General features: G+C 41.4%; 3 protein-coding genes across 3 annotated transcripts; 2 read left to right on the top strand and 1 right to left on the bottom strand.

The window, feature by feature from the left end:
• Window positions 1-2337: 2337 nt before the first annotated feature.
• On the bottom strand, window positions 2338-6092 carry LOC116692191 (monocarboxylate transporter 2-like). Its single transcript, XM_032520278.1, is given in 6 exon segments — window positions 2338-3452; window positions 3551-4307; window positions 4309-4409; window positions 5403-5546; window positions 5715-5945; window positions 6059-6092. Coding segments are annotated over 5 exon segments (1440 nt in total). The 5' UTR covers window positions 5932-5945; window positions 6059-6092; the 3' UTR covers window positions 2338-3231.
• Window positions 6093-6699: 607 nt separating this feature from the next.
• On the top strand, window positions 6700-8968 carry LOC116692192 (uncharacterized protein At5g50100, chloroplastic). The gene is made up of 3 exons (XM_032520279.1): window positions 6700-7238; window positions 8129-8317; window positions 8466-8968. The coding sequence occupies exons 1-3, from the start codon at window positions 7080-7082 to the stop codon at window positions 8658-8660; spliced, it is 543 nt and encodes a 180-aa protein (XP_032376170.1). The 5' UTR covers window positions 6700-7079; the 3' UTR covers window positions 8661-8968.
• A 1422-nt stretch (window positions 8969-10390) lies between these two features.
• On the top strand, window positions 10391-20157 carry LOC116692839 (calcium-independent phospholipase A2-gamma). The gene is made up of 7 exons (XM_032521391.1): window positions 10391-10557; window positions 11852-13373; window positions 13620-13783; window positions 14960-15054; window positions 15178-15290; window positions 15697-15891; window positions 19699-20157. The coding sequence occupies exons 2-7, from the start codon at window positions 11931-11933 to the stop codon at window positions 20155-20157; spliced, it is 2469 nt and encodes an 822-aa protein (XP_032377282.1). The 5' UTR covers window positions 10391-10557; window positions 11852-11930.
• The last annotated feature ends 1197 nt before the right edge of the window (window positions 20158-21354 follow it).

The following is a 21354-nucleotide window of genomic DNA, read 5'->3' as shown; positions in this document are numbered from 1 at the left end:
TTAGACCAGCAATGTGTCATCAATAACTCTGTCCACACGGCTGATGAATACACTCTTAAGTCTCTGGTATTCACATGCCGTAGCCTTCCCTCCGAGTGCAAACATTGTGAAGACAGATTAGTTCTGCTGCTGTGGGTAAAGAAGATTAGCAGAGATTATTAACAAACATGGTGGATTAAATAAACAGTATCAATCCCGTCTTCACAGACATCCCGACCGTGTGGCTGAAACAGACTTTGGCGTTCAACTGCTCAAACTAGAAGCATGGTTAAAACATCATGTCTCAGCATGGTCGCATCACAGGGATTGGATGCAGAGCGGCCTGGATTTAATCGTCTTGGTCCCAATTAAAGTCAGATTTACTGACATCAGCCACAGTTAACCACGGTGATTATGCTCAAGCTGTTCAGTGAAGAGATGATACAGTGTTTATGGAAACTGCCACTAATTGGAGATCTGCACTCTCACTTTGTGTCCACTAAATTGCTATTTTCCATAGGAATAGATGACAAATTTGTCACATATCTGCTTAATTATATTATATCTTTTAAACACATTGTATTCATGCTTCCTTCTACACACTAAACATCTGCGACAAAACTGACCCAATTTGGGTAATGTTATTGGCTCACACTAAAATATGGTCTAGCTGCGAAAAGCATTTCATTTCCTATTTTTACACGTACATGTCATTATTTGTTTCTGGTTGTTAATAATTTCTATATAATTTCTATATAAAAATTTGTATTAGTTGCAGCCCTATGGAATAGTCAAGAATTATCTCCAACTCAACCAACAGTAAATGGCTACTTACACATTAATGTATGAGTAATAATAATATAATAATACAATATACTATATGATAGCATATGTATGTATGTATATACATATGTATTTATATATATATGTATACATATGCTATTATACAGCATATCTATCTATCTGTCTATCTGTCTATTGTTCTATCTGTCTATTAATCTATATATATCTATACATCTATATATATATACTGTATATACTGTGTATATATAGTATATATGTGTATATATGTATATGTATAAGAAAGGGAGCCATTTCTCTGAAATATGCTGTATGACTACTTCTGATAATTCAGGTACATTATGATGCTAACACAACTGCAGTAACATATTTAATGCAGGACTTTTAGTTTTAATGGAGCATTTTAACAATGTGATAATGGTGCTTCCTCCCCCACTGCACATGCACGTGATTTTATACAACTAAAATTACATTTGTGACAGTTTCATGATAAAACTAGAACTTGTTGTGTCTAACAATGGATCAAAATAACAACTTTGGCTAAATAACACAACAGTAATATTATGCTGATTGAAATTAAACCAGCATCCAAAGAGAACACCGTCCACCCATGAGCCATGGACTTTTTTTCTGATTTTCAGATAATGTTGTCTAAGGTCATAAAGAAACGTATTGATTCTCTCAGTTTTTTTGTCCAGTATTCATCCATCTGAAAAAAGGAAGTCAATATGCACCTTGCAGGGACATGATAACAATGTATTGTTTAGGCATACTTTTCTACTAATGGCATTGTTCTTTTCCTAAACGCTACAGTATGATAAATGTGCCGGTGTTGCACAATACTTAATTATGTCAGTGAGGCTAAGTAAAACATTTCAGTTCTTTACCCACAAATTCAAAATTATTATTAAATGCACAAAGGTTTCCTAAAACATTTCCGTGAACTCATTTTGAATTTTTATAACTGTATTAAAGTGATGTCCCAGTGAAACAACTTGTACAGATTCACAGGGCACTAAAACTGTATTTATCTAATCTAAAAGTGGGAGATAAAGTTATGGGCAGTAGGAGGGGATTTCAGGGAAGGTATTTAAGAGAGATAGTGTGAAGACTTTACAACAGACATTTCATTTTCTCATATTTGAATTGGTGCGCCCTTGGCGACCCATTCCTAATATCTGCCAGCCCATGGGAGGGTCACGACCCAGACTTTGGAAAGCAATGCTGTAAAGAACCAAGCCACCAATGAAGCCGCTTGTGCTTTCTTTGAGGTTTAATAGGAGAGATGTGTTGCACTTGGTAGTGTCCAGTGCCATCTAGTGGTAAGAAGATGACAGAAATGGTTGTGGTATGACTGCTGTGGGGTATGACTAGTTTTTTTATATCATTCTCTCAGGAAAATTACTTTTTATTCATCCAGTGAAGAAACAAAGAGGAACCATATTAGTTTATTGAGCCATTACAACAATTGCATTCAAATGAGCTGCACCAGTTCTGTATGATTTATGATCGAAGGCCATTAATGGCCCTGACACACTAACCCGACGGCTGACCGTGGCAGTCGGACTCACGGCCTCCCCGAGTTGGCCAAAAAAAGTGCCTCAGAACACACTGAAGTGATGCTGGCTACCGACGGCAGCTGATTGGATGAATGCATCACGTGGGTCTGGTTTGTCCAGAAATTTAAAGCCAGATTCTCATGGCGGCTTGTTCAGAATTCAGTCTCATATTTTACTAAAATAGGCCATGAACTAGAATACAGAAATAGGCTATGCAGTTGCTTAATCTCTATTCATTTCAGATCATCCCGCTCCTCGTTTCTGGGTTAGCACTCCACCGATAAGATTGGTCACCTGAGTCTAACTGCCGGCAGTGCCCGCCTTCCGACCGATCGTGTCAGGTCGGCCGAAAGGAAATTTGGCCGATATAGGAAAAATAAAGCAGCTTTTCCCATCAGTGCAGGACTCTAAAACATGATCAAGGTGGGGAGTGCTCAATCTGATGCAGTTCAACAGAAATACAGAAAGTGCAAATTAAAGTACACAGAACACAACCAAACAGACTCAAGTCACAAACCTCGCCAGACTGTCCGACGGCCGATTATCGGGTTGGTGTGTCAGGGCCTTAAGAGTCACAGTAGGCACATGATGCAATAATAACATTTATAAAATAACCATTAAAAAACTAAATCTTGATCTGCGTAGAAAAGGGTCAAAGACTCAAACAATCTTATCCAAAGTAGAAAATAATTGTATACACATACATCCACTGTACGTCCTGCTGTAAAGAGCCTATGCAGTGTCATCTGTCTATATCATTGGTTCCCAAACTTGGGTACATGTTCGAGAAGTGAAGTAGGGGGTAACGCTAACAGAAATAATTAATTTAAGACTGTGGGGTTGGAGGACTATGTAGCTGGTCTACATTGACTAAAAATCATAGCCAGAATGTTCATCCATGTGTTTCTGCTGTTTCACCATCCTGGCTCATTTGAAGTTGCACTGCCTCCTCACAAGTCCTCATCTCCAAAGCCATAGTCTGGCTCCGCTCCTCGTCCAGTTTCTTGTAGTTGAAGTAATGCATGATGAAGAAAAATATACCAGGCACCAGCATAAACACTCCACACGCATAGTACATGTATTTGTAGTCCCCGAAAATATCAACCAGAGCTCCTGAAAGAGAAGATGCACACTTGGTCACCATTTTAGAAATGTTTATGTTTACAATCTGAAAAAATGAATAAAAATCTTTGTACCCAAAGTTTACAAACCTGAAAGTGGAGGTCCAAGAAGCACCGGTCCACACTCGATAATGGTGACAAGTCCAACTGCACTGGAGAAGCGATGAGCTCCAACAAGGTCCATCAGAACTTCAAAAAGCAGCGCAGAAAGCATTCCAAACGCCAAACCAAAGAAGACTGCATAAACAACCAGACCCACATATCCAGGTAACAATGGGCATATAAGGTGGCACACACCATTGTATGAAACTGCAAAACTAAAAAAGTATTGGATCCGTGGCCGAATCCACTTGGTGTTGCCAATAAAGCCAGTGGCTGGTCTGATAAACATATCCACCAAAGCAAAAATAGAGAGCAAGAAAGCTGCTGAATATTCATCAATCCCTTGATGTTTGGCATACGGAGCCAGAAAGACCACAGGCGCAAAAAACCCAAAGAACATGACCACATTACCAATGAGATAAATGAGGAAGCCCCGGTGTTTGAAAAGTGCGGGATCTATGATTTTGTGCACACAGCCCTGACTCCTGCCCTCCTCTTGGTTTTCTTTAGTCAGAAGGTTAGCTGACTGTGCACTGCTGTCTCCTGTAGTAGCTTCCTCAGCAGCTGTCCCATTGCATTCTGATGGATCAGTCTTTGATTGGGCCTTTTTGTTGACGGGTCTCATCAAAGCGCCAGCGACACAGCAGTTCAAAACAATGTATCCCAGGATGAGGAAGCTCCCTCTCCAGCCAAAAGAATCAAACAGAAACTGATTGAGAGGAGCCAGAGTGAACAGAACAACCGGGACTACCTGTCATGGCGAGCCCGTTAGCCAGCGGCCTTCTGACCTGGAAGTAGGTACCTATGATCGTCAGGGCCGGCTGTAGGTTGAAGGCGAGGCCTAAACCTGTTCAAATAATGAAATGACTCATTAACATACCATAACAAATTCATCATGATGCTGATGTCTCATTTAAAAATGAAATTTAAGGACATGAGGAAACATTGAGGGATGTGGACAACTTCTTCATCATCAGAGTAAAAAAAATGTTTTTGTAACTTTCATGTTGAGAATGCTGATTTGGATTTAATTACAAACTGCATTATAAAACTACACAATAAAACCATCACCTTGACCTTTGGGCGGTAGGATAGCATTTTTTGCAATAAAAATTCAATATAATTGTTTGACAATTTCTTGCAATAATGTGCTGATTAAACCTTTCAAAAATGTACAAAAACATCAATATTTGAAGATGTTGCCATGACTTTAGGGAAACTGTGACAGACTTGTTTCTCTATATTCTGACATTAATTGGTAAATCAATAACCTTATCTTCAGATTGATCAGTAATAAAAATAATTGTAAATTGCAGCCCTTAGTATTCATTCTGACATTATATTAAATGTTATGTCCATAGTGTTCAAGTACTTCTTAATTTTATAGATAAAATCAGGCACTTTGCCACAGTTCCTTTCTGTGCCGCATAGATCATCTCTACTGGATTATAGATTAGGCTAAAGTTTAAAATCGAGGAGGTTTGTTTACTCACTTGTATTAGCATGGGGTCTGGCCTAGCCTGCATGGAGGCATGTGGGGATTTGCAAAATACATCTGATTTAGTGAGTCATTTTCAAAAACAAGGCCTTACCCAAGTCTGCGTATTGCTCTGAAGTTAACAAGGCATGGATATTTCATTGTGATTTGAGTACACATGTACACATGTCACAGAATGGCCCAAATTAACATACAAGATACTAGTGGACTGAGCCTGATATTCAAAAAGTCTTTCCACCTGTGTAAGCTGGCGATAACCAGGCAACAGAAAGCAGACACCTCACTAGTGAAATTGCTGAAAAACTAAATTAACTCTAGCTACTGTATATATATATTACTTACCTCCAATTACTCCAACGCAAAGATACAGATGTATAATAGTCTTGCCAAAAGAAGCAAGTATCATGCCAGTGCTAACCATGAGCCCACCGACCATGACCACAGGTCTGCTGCCATAACGGTTGACAAGTAAACTGCTCACAGGTCCTGTTTGGAGAAGAGAAATATCTCACTTTCTTAGTACCATCTTTCACTAAACGTTTACAGCACTGAAGTCATATCTGTTAATTTATGATGGACTAACTTTTCTTAGTCAAAACATTGTTGGGAAACGAGATTTTTGTCACATTATGATTATGTAAGCTGTCCACTGACCTCCTGCATACATAGAAGCGAGCATGACTGAGGACAGCCAGGCAATCTCACTGTAGGAAACAAAGAAATATTCCTGAATCTCCTTAAAGTAGATGGTGAGGGACTTGGGAAAGGCATAGGAGAATCCTATGGAGATGAAAGCTCCAAAGACGACAGCCCAGCCCCAGCCTCCATCTGGTGGTGTGTAGCTTAGTTTGGTTGTTGTTGCAGGGGCCATGATCAATCCACTGACTGGAGAGTGGGAACAGGTAAAAGAAGTGAACAGATTAAAAACAACTGCACATTTTCAAAGCTGTGGTAATGAACATGATGCAAACCCTACAAAAACATTCATAAGAGCTCACCTCTGCACAATCCTTGGAACCGTGTTGGCCAGACTACAAACCCTGTTGTTGTACCAGACTGTGGCTGCCTCAGAAAGACCCTGCTTTAAGGCCTTTGATCTCATCACGTGTGCTTGCATGACAAATACAAGTGGCCATACACGGAAAAAGCAACAACCCTCCCGGAGACCAAATTTATTTTGTTAACATTCAACAATAACATGATCCCTTGAGTCTCAGCCGCAGATGTTCCGTCAATGCCTTGTGGGACCTGTGGTTGTTGAATAGATACAACATAAGATGTGTTTTATCCATTTTAAATTGAACTGCTGAAATTTCATTACACGTTACAGGATATACCAATTTAGATTTTAATATAGCCAGGAACCCCAAGTATTTTGTTTTGGCTACTTAGAAAGGAGTATGAAAAGCACTCTGTGGGAAATCCCAAACTAATAATGTACGAGGACATGCTGAATATTACTAGGCCAATAAACTTACAGATGCTCATTTGTCTCATCTATCTCCAAAAGGTCTCATCTAACTCCAAAAGAGAAATACAAGTCAGAAAAAGGCTATCTTTCAATTTGGGGTGGGATTACAACTTTGTTCCACTGACATTTGGTTTGAAAAAAGCCGCAGAGTGGGACCTCTGCAAAAGCATCCACTACACGTGAGTCGCCCAATCACCACGCCTCCTTCAGTGACGCTTTCCCGGGGGGGTCAGCTGCGGCTTGTACTATTTACACTTTGTATGAATTTAACTTTCATTCACCAGCTAGTCGAATGTAAGGACGATATATAACGCTTGAGGTATTTCTGTCGAGCGTTTATTTTGAACACCATTAGCGCGTGACTAGCCGTTACTCAACCGCTTGTGTAACACATGCATTGCTGGCTGGTAACTAATTAGCTAGCTAGCTAATGTTTGCTAACGTTACAACAAAGTCGGGTAGCCAACTGTGGAGAAGGACATTTAACGTCTTCGGTGGAGCTAGTTTGTAGCCTATTCAATCAGCACGTTACCGCTGTGGTGGGTTCAATGAATTTGCAAAGGTTTTCGCTAGTGAAAGCATGGTTGTTGTCGGGTTTGACCAAATGTCCCAGTTGTGTAAACTCAACGACCGCAAAAAGAGTGGCCCCTGCCATCTGCAGCGGGCATCAGCATCGGACCTTCAGCTCTGAGGCGGCAGGTGTCAAGGTAAGCGTCTCTCTGTGGTAACGTTACTACAGTCGACACATACATTGTTTGAATTTACCATGGTTAATTGAGTTCATTAACGAGTTAATAATACAACTGCAGCTGCTTTGGTAGGCAGTTTGGCAGTGGCACTGCAAACTTGAAAACACACAACTGTTCATCAATGAAGGCTTTGTTTACAGGAGCTTTAGGGGCTTTGGTTTTTCACTTTCCTATAATCACAGTCTAGTCAGGGTCTGTCTACCAATGGTCTGTATTTCTCTGTAAGCTGTTGTATATTCAGGTTGTTTGCTTTTATGCATGCTTTTAGTTTTCACCAGTTAGCCTGTTAACGTGAGATCAATTCCATCCAGCTATAAGAAACACACTGACAAAATGTAAGTCTACTTTGATCTCATACACTTCCTGTAATCAGACATCACCACATCAATCCTATCAGATGGTGTAGCCTAGGAACAAAGACCACACAAGTAGAATACTATTCTAATTTGTGTCAGATTGAAAAAACACAAGCTATTGTGTTCAGCTATCCAGCAATGCTCAATACGCTGTTGCTTTTGAATGTATCCTGTGTGATATTAAGAGACAATTTATTTTGTTACTCTGAGACTGTTATATATATATATATATATATATATATATATATATATATATATATATATAGACAATTTGGTTTGTAATCTTACATTTGTGTGCTAATAACCGATACTTTAAGATGAGTACGTATGACATATCCTTAACATTTATTTGAATGGAAGATGTCAGATGTTGCAACTGACCACAAAACCTGGGGACGGTTGGCATAACTAGTCTACCTTAAGTCAATGTGGTGATGTCAGTTATGTACCCCACAATGACAATTTAAGAATCTATTCCCTGCTCTGTTTCAGGTGCTGTATGATGGGCTTTGTCCCATATGCGTGACAGAGATCCGGTTCCTCCAGTTTCTGCAGAGAAACCGGCCTGGGAAAGTATATTTTATTGATATCGCCCAGCCAGACTATGAGGCAGAGAAATACAAGGCTGTCAGCTACGAGATGGCAATGGAGGAAATGCATGTAATTGATGAGAAAGATGAGGTAAACATACATTCCACTGGATTTACTAGGACTGTAATATTCTGTATGTGAAGTTACCACTTTGAAAAGATTTTTGCAGATAAGCCTTAATGTCTACTGATTAGCCTAATTATTGTGCCAGTCGGCTGACCTCCGTTTGCATTGGCAGGTTTACCGTGGGATCCCAGCATTTGCAGTCATGTACAGTGCGGTGGGCCTTGGCTGGTTGGGTCGCTTCATGATGTGGTCACCTGTGAGACCATTCATGGACCAGTCCTATGCCATCTTTGCCAGGAATCGCTTAAAGTGGACTGGACGAGGGGAGGAGTGCAAAACAGGACGCTGTGAAAAGAAAACGCATTGACTGGTGACCACAGAGAAAATGAAGTATGTTTCATAAATCAGTTGAACGTGAAGAAGAGCTGGATGGTTTTTCCTGCTTAACCATGAGTTTATTATGAATCCGGCTGGAAAGATTACCTGTTCTTAGCTTGATATTTATTGCCTTATTTAAATCTGTAGGTTGTGAAGCTATAACTTGCGGCAGAATTTTTTACTAGATCTAGACTGTAAGTTTGATTAAACATCTAAATTAATGATGAAATCATCTACTACAAAATATCTGAAACTGATGAGAGTAATAGAGATGTTGCTATAGCAAGATAAACATGAGAAAAAAAACTAACATACTGGAAATGGCCTGAATAAAAAAATGTGTATAATATTAAGTGTCTTTTTTTAAATATTGACATCCAAATAAATGTTATAAAAAAAAAAAAGTTTAAAAAAATGTCTCTGACTAATAACACCATTTCGGCTGGAATTTTGTATGTTTATAGCACTAACGCATGCTTTTATTCTCATCATCTGCATCTCTGTAACTCCTAACCATAAATATCACTGGGAAGAAAAAGTAAAAAGCCTTACTGCAAAAGAAAAAGAGAAATGGTGTACTGTATACAAGATTGTCATATTATGATTAATATACCGAACAGAGAAATTCACTGAAGCATAATGCAGTTGATTTCCTGTTGCAGTGTCTCAGATTGAGGTTCATTTAAAGAAGGTAGAGAACCAAATTGCCGGGAAGCTGCCACTAGATGTCACTTTAAGCCTTTAAATAATCAGGGTTAACCCACGTTACTCAGGAATTGTGTTATATGGCAATCATGATTATTTGCCAGATCATGATTGACCTTTTCATTTAAAGTTAACTTGTAAAATATAATAAACAGAAATGATGGGTGATATCAATACTTGGTGTATCTCACAATAAAGGAAACTCAAAAACCAAAACTGATGTAAAACTTACCAAATACCATGCAAAACCTTTGTAAGTAATAGCTGTGTGCTGGTGGACAGGAACAGACAATAGTTCATATTTTAATAGTTTAATATCACAGGAGCCTGTGTGTTTCATCAACAATACAATATTCAGAAGAGTGTGTGCTCTATAGAGGTTTAAGTGTTGCGGCTGTAGCCTCTAGGAAAGTGATGTTGACAAAACATACTCTGATATAAGGTACACACGTTTGATTTACATGTTTTTTGTATTTTGCTTTTCTTTTCAACAACAGCAGTCTAAATGCTGTGGTATGGGATTGGGATAGAAATGCAATTTTGTATGTATGTAATTATTTTTATAATTTAAGATGAAATACTGTAAGAGACTGTTTTATTGTTCACACCCTTTTTTACTGTAATTACAGTCAGTATAGTATATTAGAGTTTATTATTAAATGCCTTTTCATAGCACAGTTGTTGTGAATTGACCTGCTTGTGCCTTGAAATTACTCAATCTACACTGGGTAATTAAAAAAATAAATAATCACTTACAGAGTCAGTTCTACAGACGTGTTATTGTTTTGTGTCACGTTGTGGCCTGGGCACAGTTTTTTAGAGGTCAGTTTATTGTGGAGGGAGGTATGCTTGTGTGTGTTGTGCTGTGACGTAAGAAGCCGCTAAAATCAGCTCACTGAGACCCTTGAGTTGTCACCCGGTCCCTAATTTAAGACTTGTACTTCCAAAACAGTGGTCAACACATGGCTTTAACTTTAGCCTGTGTGGTCTTACAAAGCATTGGTCAGGCCCAGCCCAGCTCAACCAATGAGATTAAAGTACTGCACAAGATAAGGGTTAAATTAAGTATCAAAACACACAGAAGAAAGGTTTGTCAGAAGCTGTGGACTGGATTTTTAAAAAAACAGAGACGTGGTTGAAGAGGATTCGGGAATACAGAAGAACTAGCTGTTAAGTTTCAGGTAAATCTTCAGTGTATGCTTTTATCTGACATTCCCTTTCAAGGTTAGAGTTGCTATAAGCTACGTTGGTGTGTGACCTTCCCCTACTTAAGTGGAATACAACCATAGGCTACAGTAGTTGTAGTTGTGGCTACGTAATGGCCAAGCTGTTAGCTTTTCTCTTTGAGAATGTGCCCCAAAAGAGTTAATGAATGCACTTTGTTTTAAAGAGTGATTAGAAATACTCATTTGCTGAGGATCTTGGAGCCATTATGAGCAAAGTTGCCTGTTTTTCTCACATTTCTGTCACATTGCAGACATAGATCCATTGGAGGTATGATCTGTATAGGTCATGTACACTGGCATATATGCTCTTAGGTTTCATGTCACATTCATGAGCAGACAGTACTAGGAAACGGCAGTGAAAGGTTATTGTGGAACATAGTGTTTATGCACATCAGCTAACCCTGAAGGGTACACTCTGTGCCTCTGCTCTGAACAGAGGAGATATTGATATGCCAAACTTACTTATATTAACTGAGGTTTTGGATTTCTGTTTTGCAAAGTAACTCATTTGATGAAACTTTGTTTTGTGTGTATATATATATATATATATATATTTATTGGATTTAAGTAGTATTATTTGCATATCGTTTTTCGCTCAAGGATGAATCTTAATGACTTTGGTGATCCCCTAAATTTTCCTTTAGGGCAAACAACAGATCAGCATATTCAATAGTTAGGGTAAGAAATCGGGTGATATGTCTTTACATCTACCAGATGGGTTGGCAACATTTTGTACAGACATTCATGGTTTCCTGCTGACTGGGTATTCTTTGACTTTTCCCCTAACGCCACCAACAGGATGACATCCTTTTGTTGTTATTGAAATGTATCAACAACTGTTGGATGGCTTGCCACGATGTCTGGTTACAGGCATTCATGTTCCTCTTAGGATTGATTGTAATAACTTTGATCCCCTGACTCTTCATCTGGTGCCAGGTCAAAATTTCAAATTGTCCAATACTTTAATTTATGAATAAATACTTGCAAAAGAGACATTCTCATCAGCCTCAGTTGTACTTTTAGCGCTAATGAGCAAATGTTAGCATGGTTTTTGCTTACACGTTAAACTAAAATGGTAAACATGGTAAATAGTATACCCGCAAACATCAACAAGCTACATTGTCATAATGAGCTTGTTAGTATTTACAGTAGTTAAAGCATCACTGTGCCAAACTACAGCCTCGCAGAACTGCTACATTAAAATAGCTGTAGACTCTTGTTCTAATGTGTTTTCTTTGTGTTTTCCTAGATTTTCTGTTACAAATGCTGAAAAGTTTGGGGTGACATTTGGAATTTGATTGATTGCTGCTCACCACATCAGGTCAAACATGGGTCGCTACCTCTGCACCAACTTGTGGTCAAGTTCTGTGAACAAGACCTTGAGATCATACTGCAAAATTAGGTACCTAATGAGCCTTCTCAGAAAGCACCCTCGTCTGGCTAAAGCTCCACTTGGCCCGGACCTCCACAGATATTCACTGCTGTCATCTCGTCATCCGTCTAGATTGACGAGAAAAGCAACTTTAAAAGATGTAAACCAAAATGATACAGGCTCTACCTCTAACCACTTCCTCAGAGGGTTTACCAACAAACTGAAACATCTGCACTCTGTGCGTTTTTACTCGTCCTCCAATAGGAATACATTCAAACCGGAAGCTCCGATTGGGATCTTTGAGGAGCCTAAGCACAGATTTCTTTTGAGTTCGCTGGGAGGACGTCTCGGTGAATCGTTTAATAGACTGGCCAGACATATTAACATTTATTTCAAGAGAATGGATGCTGAAAATGCCAGCCTTGTTGTCAGAACTCCAAAATATCTTGGCAGATCACAAAGGCGTAGTCAAAGTCAACGAGCAGCCAGAGAGAGAGATATATCCAAGGGCAAAGACACAACGCAGACCCTGAAGAGCAAAGACAAACAGGAGTGCTCAGAAAAAAGTCCTTCAAGAGAGAACAACTCTGGACTCCAACTATTTCACGCCAGCTTTTTGGCAACAAAATTTGGTGAGAGCTACAGTTACGTGGCTAATCACATTAACTCAGGCTTCTCTCGTGGTTCAAATGAAAAAGTTCAAATGCAGGAAAATTTGGAAACCATGCCTTCCAGCAGAGGGGCAAACAATAGGCTAAAGAGGAGACACATGCAAAACACTTACATCTTGAAGTCTGAAAAAGTGGAAATGTCTCAAGTGAAAGCAGGTGCTGATCAGGCAACAGTGGAACCTAACAATATCTCCAGCAGCTGGGAGGAGGGCTACTTCCACTTTGCAAGGCACATCAATAAATACTTTGGTGCAAAAGTTACTGAAGAAGTTGACCAAGATCAGAATAGGAGAGAACACCTTCCTGTGGAAAAAAATCCCACTTCCAAAAAACGCTTTTCAGCCAATGCCACCTCACAAACTCAAGGTGCCATGTCTCAACTGAAGCAAGACAAACCTATCATCCATGAAACTGGAGGCCTTTTCCACAGAAGCCGTAAAACCACACAATTTGGGGAAAATTTCTTCCAAATGGCCGGTTACATCAATCAATATTTCAAGGGTCAGAAAGGATTGGATGAGGACATTGATAGAAATCTCCTAACGGAGATGGACCCTAAAGCTGCTGCCTCTGAGAGACTGAAGACTGTATCCTTTATGGACTGCCTTCGCCATCCCACAAGTGCCATCTCTGATTTTCTTGGTGCTTATCTAAAACTAGGCCCCTTGTCCCAGACTGGTAAGCTCCAATTGGCTACGACGTCCCCAGAGACGATGCTGAATAGAAAGGTGAGTTGAGGTTAATGTTCTGTGATGGTATGTTGATGAAAAGAAATTGATTGATAGTCTAGAAAGCTACACAGTGTGTCCCTTTAAGCATGATCAGACGTGTCTCATGCATAATCTCATTCTTTAAGCTTGTACAGCAGGGTGTTTTAATATTTGCTAGTGCTCAGGTCTCCTACAGGTTGTAAAAACATTGCTGTTCTCTTACATCAAGCTGTGCAAAAGTCCTTTCTGGTTGTATGTTCTCAGATTGTGTTGAGTTGGAGGCAGGCAGAGGAAATGACACAAGGGTTGATTGGCACTCTGTCACAGGCGTCCTCTCCAGAAGCTCTGACTGCCTGTGTGGACGCACTCAACGAACATCTTATCCGTTACCCATCATGCAAAGCTTTAATGTGGCAGGTCTGTTGGATGTGATACAATCACATTTACAAACGTTAAACAAATATGATTTGACCTCAGTGAATTCTTAAAGATGTTTCTGTTTCCAGGAGAAAACCGCGGTCACATTGTTGAGAAAGCGACGAACGTGCAGAGACAACCAGGTGCTTCAGAGCGCCTTGAGAGAAAGCTTCGCTTTAATCGGCTATGTAGACCCAGTCAAAGGCCGGGGCATTAGAGTGCTCTCACTTGATGGGGGTGGCACAAGGTAACTGTAAGAACATGTTTTATGTTCTACTGTTTTCCCCTTATCTCAATGTTTTTGTTGCTTTTTACAAATAATTTTAAGAAGTTTTTGTATTTTTGATTTTTTTACATTGATTTTGCCGCTTTTTCAAACTTTTTTCACTCGTATTTTGACTTACTTTATTTCGGATATTAAAAAAACAACTTTGGAAACAGGTCTAATTTGACCCGAAGACAACACAAGGGTTAAAAATAAATTGTGTAATGGATCCCCTTGAGTCTGAAATAAAGTTGTGTGTGTGTGTGTGTGTGTGTGTGTGTGTGTGTGTGTGTGTGTGTGTGTGTGTGTGTGTGTGTGTGACCTTCAAAATTAGATACAACTTCTTGGAATGTCAAATTGGTATTTACCATATTATAATGCTGACATTCATCCAGCCTTTATGTCCCAAATGTTTCCATTTTGTTTCAAGATTATACTTTACAACTGATATGTTTAATGTTGTGACTTCTTACCTGGAAACGCGTCTGGGAGTTTCTCTGTAATAACAATGAATCAGTGCTGCAAAATGCAAAACTGCCTGGATTAGTGGGGTAATGTAAAGTGCTACCAATATCCATTAAGTCCTTAAATTGCATGTTTCTCCTGACCAACAGTATTTAGTTTACTGTTATATAAGACAAAGAAAAGTAGCAAACCTTCACACTTGATTAAAGAGCTGGAAAAAGAGAATGTTTGACTTTTTCGCTGAAAATGACTCAAAGAATTTATCAATTATCCGAATAGTTGCCAATTGATTTCTTGTCTATTGACTAATCGATTTATCAACTACATGTTACAGCTCAACATCAGAGCAAGGTGGTCTCCGTCTTGTGCCTTGAATACACTTAGTTTACTTTTTAACTCATCATAATGTTTATTCTTCTTCATTTGATAATCAGTATTTTGGCTTTGCCTTTTCCAGAGGAGTGGTGCCTTTGCAGGTATTAAAGTTACTGGAAGCGGAGACAGGCAAGAAAGTCCACCAGCTGTTTGACTACATCTGTGGAGTGAGCACAGGTGACAAACTACAAAACTGAAAGTTACTAAAAATGACATTTATGATCAACAACATCTCGATGATTCTCAGTCTGAATGTATCAGTTTGTTTCTCACCTGTGTGCCTCTGCATGTGTTTATTAGGTGCCATCCTAGCCTTCATGCTGGGCCTGGCCCGTTTCTCTCTGGAAGAGTGTGCTGACATGTATTGTCGTTTTGGCTCTGAAGTGTTTCGGCAGAACCCGCTGGTTGGTACGGTAAAGATGGGCTGGAGTCACTCTTACTATAGCACTGAGACCTGGGAGACAATACTACGGTATTTACAGAAAAGATTCAAATACTATACAAGTACTCCAGTGAATGTAATGAAATCTAACATGTTAATAAGACAGCGCGTCTGACAGAATTCTTCTGGTTTTATCCTGTTAAGAGAAAAGCTGGGAAATAGACTACTTATCAAAACAGCCAGGGATGAGTTGAGTCCTAAGGTAAGAACACTGCAATCACCATGGCAGTTGATTTAATGAAATTTTACAAATCACCATCAGGCTCACAGAACTGATAAAATAATGTTGGATTATTGAAGCTGCAAAAGTAAATCCCACCCCTGTTGAATACAGAATATAATTAGACATCCAGTACAAGTATCTGGTATCTGCTCAGGTTTCAGCAGTCAGTGCAGTGGTAAACTGGGGTACCACTCCAAAAGCCTTTGTCTTCCGCAACTACAACCACAAACCAGGCTCTCTCAGCCGCTACGCCGGAGGCTCAGTGTGCCAGATGTGGCAGGCAGTGCGAGCATCATCAGCTGCCCCGGGATACTTCCAGGAGTTCCCCTTACAAAGTGACATTCACCAGGTAGGATACTGCTGTTGTTTCTGCTTTTACAGTGGAGTTAGATAGATAGATAGATAGATAGTGTTTATTGATCCCAAGAAAATGGGAAATTCCTGTGTAACAGCAGCAAAAAATCAGTCACAAAGCACAAATATAAGTGTAAATGAAATACTTGGAAAAATACATACATACAATATACATGAAATAATAATACGAATAAAGTAAAAAGAACAAATATTTGAATATGTACAGGATGGGGGAACAAAAATGTGCAACTGCTTAATAATATCTAAAATGTAAATTTAAATAAACCAATGTCCAGGTTGCATTAGTGCAGTAGTGGTGTCCAAAAGTCTCATCTACCACCCAGTGATGACAAGTTAAAAAGTGTTATTGTTTGTGGAATGAATGATTTCCTGTAGCGGTCCGTGCGGCATCGAAGCTGTCGGAGCCTCTTAGAGAGCTGCTCCTCTGTTTGACCAGTGTGGGGTGGAGAGGATGGTCAGGGTTATCCATGTAGATAACAGTTTGTTCAGCGACCTCCTCTCCACCACAGCTTCAAATGTGTCCAGTTTGCAGCCGATCACGGAGCCAGCCTTCCTGATCAGTTTGTTCAGTCTGTTTTTATCGCTGGCTCCGATGCTGCTGCCCCAGCAGATGACGGAGGAGAACAGAGCGCTGGCCACAACAGACTGGTAGAAGATCTCCAACATCCTGCTGCACACGTTAAAGGATCTCAGCTTCCTCAGGAAATAGAGTCTGCTCATCCCCTTCTTGTAAACAGCAGTGCTGTTGATCTTCCAGTTCAGCCTGCTGTCGATGTTGACACCCAGGTATCTGTACTCCTCCACCATGTCCACGTCACTTCCCAGGATGCAAAGGGGCTGCGGAGCCGTTCCCTTCCTCCTGAAGTCGATCACCATCTCTCTGGTCTTATCTACGTTCAGCAGCAGGCAGTTCTTACCAGACCACTCCACAAAATCACCCACCAGTGCCCTGTACTCTCCCTCCTGTCCATCCCTTATACACCCAACAACTGCAGAGTCATCAGAAACTTCTGTAGGTGACATGACTCCGAGTTGTACTGAAAGTCTGAGGTGTATAAGGTAAACAGGAAAGGAGACAGCACAGTCCCCTGCGGGGCCCCCGTACCACTCACCACCACATCAGACAGAACACGGTCCAGGCGGACGAACTGTGGTCTGTCTGTCAGGTAGTCAATGATCCAGGAGACTATGGACGCACCGACACCCATCACCCGCAGCTTCTCACCTAATAGCAGCGGCTGGATGGTGTTGAATGCACTGGAGAAATCAAAAATGTGATTCTCACAGTGCCGCCACCGCCATCCAGGTGCAAATGAGCTCGCTGCAGAGATAGATGACAGCGTCGTCCACTCCCAGACAAGGCTGGTAGGCAAACTGTAGAGGTCCATGAGAAGAACTCACCTGCGGCCTCAGGTAGGCCAAGACCAGCCTCTCCAGCACCTTCATCACATGAGATGTGAGAGCCACTGGGCGGTAGTCCTTAAGGCCAGATGGAGTCGACTTCTTGGGGACCGGGACAAGGCAGGACGTCTTCCACAGCAGCGGCACCCTCTGCAGGCTCAGGCTCAGGTTGAAGAGGTACTGGAGAACACCAGACAGCTGACTGGCGCAGGTCTTCAGGACCCTGGGGCTGATGCCATCCGGGCCAGCAGCCTTGCGCTGGTGTAGCCTCTCCAGCTGTCTCTTCACCTGGCAGGTGTGAATGCAAAGCAGGGGGGGAGCTTGAAGTGTCAGTGGGGGAGGAGAAATGTGGTGTAGTGGTAGTGGGGGGAGTTGGCTGACTGCAGGAGGGCTGAGGGAGTGAGGAGGGAGATGTTGGAACAAAAGAGGGTGGGGGGGAGGAGACAATGAGGGGGTGTGGGGGGTTGGTGGTGTGGTGGAGGAGGCAGGGATGGCTGTGAGCTAAACCTGTTAAAGTAACAGTTCAGCTCGTTTGCTCTATCACGGCTGCCTGGTGTTTGTCCTCTTCTTCTCCCACACCCGGTGATCTACTTCATCCCTGTCCACACCTCCCTCATGTTGTTCTGCTGAAGACTGGCCTCCAGCTTCCTCCTGTAGGTGTTTTTACACTCCCTCAGTTTATCCCGCAGTCGGTGCTGTACTTCCCTAAGCTCCTGTCTGTCCCATGACCTGAAAGCTGTCTTCTTCTCCTTCAGAAGAACTTTCAGGTCACTGGTGATCCACGGCTTGTAGTTGGGAAAACAGCGTACAGTCCGGGAGGGCATGGTGGTGTTCTCACAGAACTTAATGTATTCTGTGATACAGTCAACCATGTTGTTGATGTCCTCCCCATGTGGCTCACAGAGCACGCTCCAGTCTGTAGACTCCAAGCAGTCCTGCAGTGCCTCCTCAGCCTCCTGAGTCCACCTCCTCACAGTCCTTTTGTGGACAGGCTGCCGCAGGACACAAGGAACATACACAGGAGACAACATGACAAGATTGTGATCTGATTTGCCAAGGGGGGGAAGGGCAGTGGCACTGTATGCATCCTTAGCATTTGCATACAGCAGGTCCAAAGTTTTATTGTCTCTAGTGGGGCAGTTAATGTATTGTTTAAAGTCCGGGAGGGATTTATCCAGAGAAGCATGATTAAAATCCCAGAGATAGCGATGAAGGCGTTGGCTGCTGCGTCTGTAGTCGTGAGACCGTGGTGTTAATGACGTCAGCAGCTGCCTCCGCATCAGCAGACGGTGGGATGTAGACCGCGATCATTATGGCGGACGTAAACTCCCTCGGTAAATAGTACGGACGAAACCCACAGCCAACAGTTCAATGTCCGGGCTACAGAAACGTTCCTTCACATTCACATGTCCCGGGTTGCACCACCTTTCACTCACATACAGTGCAACCCCCCCTCCATTCTTCTTACCGCTTTCTGTAACGTTCCTGTCCGCCCGAACGGTCAAAAGCCGGGTACCGCTACACCATAGTCCGGGATGTGCGAGTGCAGCCATGTTTCGGTAAAACACAGTATGCTGCACTCGCGGAACTCCCTCTGGGTTCTGATGAGCGCTGCTAGTTCGTCCGTCTTATTCCCAGAGACCGTACATTCCCCATGATGATCGCTGGGACGCAGGCCTGTGTTTTCTTCTTTTTCCTTCCGTTTTATTCCTCCTCTACAACCCCGGCGTCTCTTTCGTAGCTCCGTCGGTATTTCATGTTTGGCCCCCGGCAGCAGCACAGGTCCACACAGCGCAATCAGCTGATCGCGTGTGTAAACAATAGTGCCGCTGCCGTGAGCGTAACATGAAGTAACAAAACACGACCAAAGTAAGAATAAAACTAAAAGAAAAGTTCCAAAATTTACAGGCCCCATCGTAACACAGATTAACAACACTTAAAGAATAAAAATAAATAAAAATAAAAATAAAGTGACGTTTTGAGTCTTGAAAGACTCAAAACGATGCAGAAGACAGAAGAAATTTGGTAAATAAGTTTTAAGGGACTCTGTTTAAGAAAATAATGTAAGATCTGGGATGAGAAAAAGTTTAAAGACCCTTACTTGTTCTCCCTAAAATTTAGAATATCCTCTCTTCAGCAAAGACAATACATAACTGCTCCCCTTTTCTGCCCCCCTCCCCACCTCCCTACTCATTTCCTAACAGTATCACAGTTATTACTAAAGTTGTTTTTATTATCTACGTATATTCAAGCTTTAAGTTAATTAAGTAGAATCAGGATGTTGAAAGGGTTTTGTGTTTTGGCACACATGTCTTTGAGTGGGTTTGAATAAAATGCCTGTCCTATACACCTTTTTAGATGATTGTCTGTGTCTCTGTAGGATGGAGGAATTATCCTGAACAATCCCTGTGCCTTGGCTGTCCATGAGAGCCGTCTATTGTGGCCCAACCAGCCCTTCCAGTGTGTGCTGTCCCTTGGCACCGGTCGCTATGACAATGCAAAGAGGGGACCTGCCACCTCCACCAGCCTGAGGGCCAAAATCAGCAACCTGGTCAACAGCGCTACAGACACTGAAGGGGTCCACACCCTTTTGGACGATCTGCTGCCTCCAGACGTGTACTTTCGCTTCAACCCCATGTTGAGTGCTGTGGTGTCCCTGGATGAGAGCCGTCCATGGGCCATGGACCAGCTGCAGAGAGACACGCAGAACTACCTGGAGAGGAACCGGCCCAAACTGGCCAGGCTGTGTTTGGTGCTCGGGGCGGAGCGCACAGCTGCAAGCAAAACCAAGGACTGGATGAGTGAGAGGGCCTGGGAGATGAAGCAGAGATGGGTGTGAGTAGATGGAGTAGGTTGCATGTCTACATGCAGACGCACGCCCCGTGCACAGACACCTATACAAGCCGTGGACAAAATAACAGAAACACATTAAAGTACAACACACCCTGATGTACTGATGCAATTTGGTTTGTTGTTGAACTCAGTGGTAATTTCTACCTGCTGAACATAAGCATGTTAGCATTGTTCTTGTGAGAACAATGCTAACATGCTGCATCTTTACAGGTTGTATACGTGAGAACGAGACCAGAGTAGTATTTTTATATCTCAAGTATTCAAGGCGTTTCAAGTCCTCATTGCCTGTTGTTTTTCGCGCTAGAGCCATTGTGTGTTGGGCTGCTAGCGATGCTAAAACATGGTTGTACGAGACTACAGTAAATATTGTAACTGAACGCATCCTGTGTAGACACAGACGGACCACTAAAGCTGCTGCTGATCTGCCAATGTGGTGCTTTCCTTCTGTGTAGACACATTGTTGGTGAAGTTTGTAGTCTTAAAATACAAATATCTTGTTGAGGGTCTACATGTGTCTACAGTTCTTTGTGTTTATGCCAGTTTTCTGTTTTTAACTTCTGTTTTTTGAAACGTCACCTTGCCAAAATGTGTGATTAGTAGTGTTTGCAGCTGAACTCAGAATTCCAAAGCCAGCTACGTAGGTGAATTGTATTAAGCTAAGTACTGATCTGAAGCATGCATCAGATTTAGAGGTTGAACAATCACCATTTTTATAAGGGATTTTTCATGTCTTGAACAACTTGAACGAAGAAGCCAGATGCTGCACTTGCTGCTGAGCTGTAAATTCATCAACCATTTTTTGTATCATGTCTCTGATGTTTTGTCGACTTCCTGTTGTACATGTACTGTTTGATAAATCAATTGGATGTTGTCAGCATGCCTCACTTAAATATAACACTTTTTTTGATGACTACTTGATGGATCTACAGAATGTTCAAGAAAGCACTTCCATGCACTTTATTAAAAAAAGCTTTGTGTAAGGTGCACATTTTGCATATTAATTATTATTATCTAATCATAACTATTAATGTTGCACTTGTGTTGTCAAATGTAATATTGTATAGTGCAAATTGTGTTATTGGGTTTAGCTTTAGAGTATTGTTTTTGAATAAATTCATATTTATGAAGACTACTTTCCTTGTCATTTAACACGTTGGACCCAATACTGAACACATTTAAGTAT

The sequence above is a fragment of the Etheostoma spectabile genome, chromosome 7 (genome assembly GCF_008692095.1).
Source record: "Etheostoma spectabile isolate EspeVRDwgs_2016 chromosome 7, UIUC_Espe_1.0, whole genome shotgun sequence".
NCBI lineage: Eukaryota > Metazoa > Chordata > Actinopteri > Perciformes > Percidae > Etheostoma > Etheostoma spectabile.
Note: the sequence above shows the minus strand (reverse complement) of the source record. Positions and strands in the feature narration are given on the sequence as shown.

Bases quoted from the DNA above. Each gene is read 5' to 3' on its own strand.
- LOC116692192 (XM_032520279.1), top strand. From the start codon at position 7,080: ATGAATTTGCAAAGGTTTTCGCTAGTGAAAGCATGGTTGTTGTCGGGT. The intron at 7,239-8,128 runs GTAAGCGTCTCT...GCTCTGTTTCAG, and splicing joins CTGAGGCGGCAGGTGTCAAG to GTGCTGTATGATGGGCTTTG. The intron at 8,318-8,465 runs GTAAACATACAT...TTGCATTGGCAG, and splicing joins TAATTGATGAGAAAGATGAG to GTTTACCGTGGGATCCCAGC.
- LOC116692839 (XM_032521391.1), top strand. From the start codon at position 11,931: ATGGGTCGCTACCTCTGCACCAACTTGTGGTCAAGTTCTGTGAACAAG. The intron at 13,784-14,959 runs GTGATACAATCA...TGCCTTTTCCAG, and splicing joins ATGTGGCAGGTCTGTTGGAT to AGGAGTGGTGCCTTTGCAGG. The intron at 15,892-19,698 runs GTAGGATACTGC...GTGTCTCTGTAG, and splicing joins TACAAAGTGACATTCACCAG to GATGGAGGAATTATCCTGAA.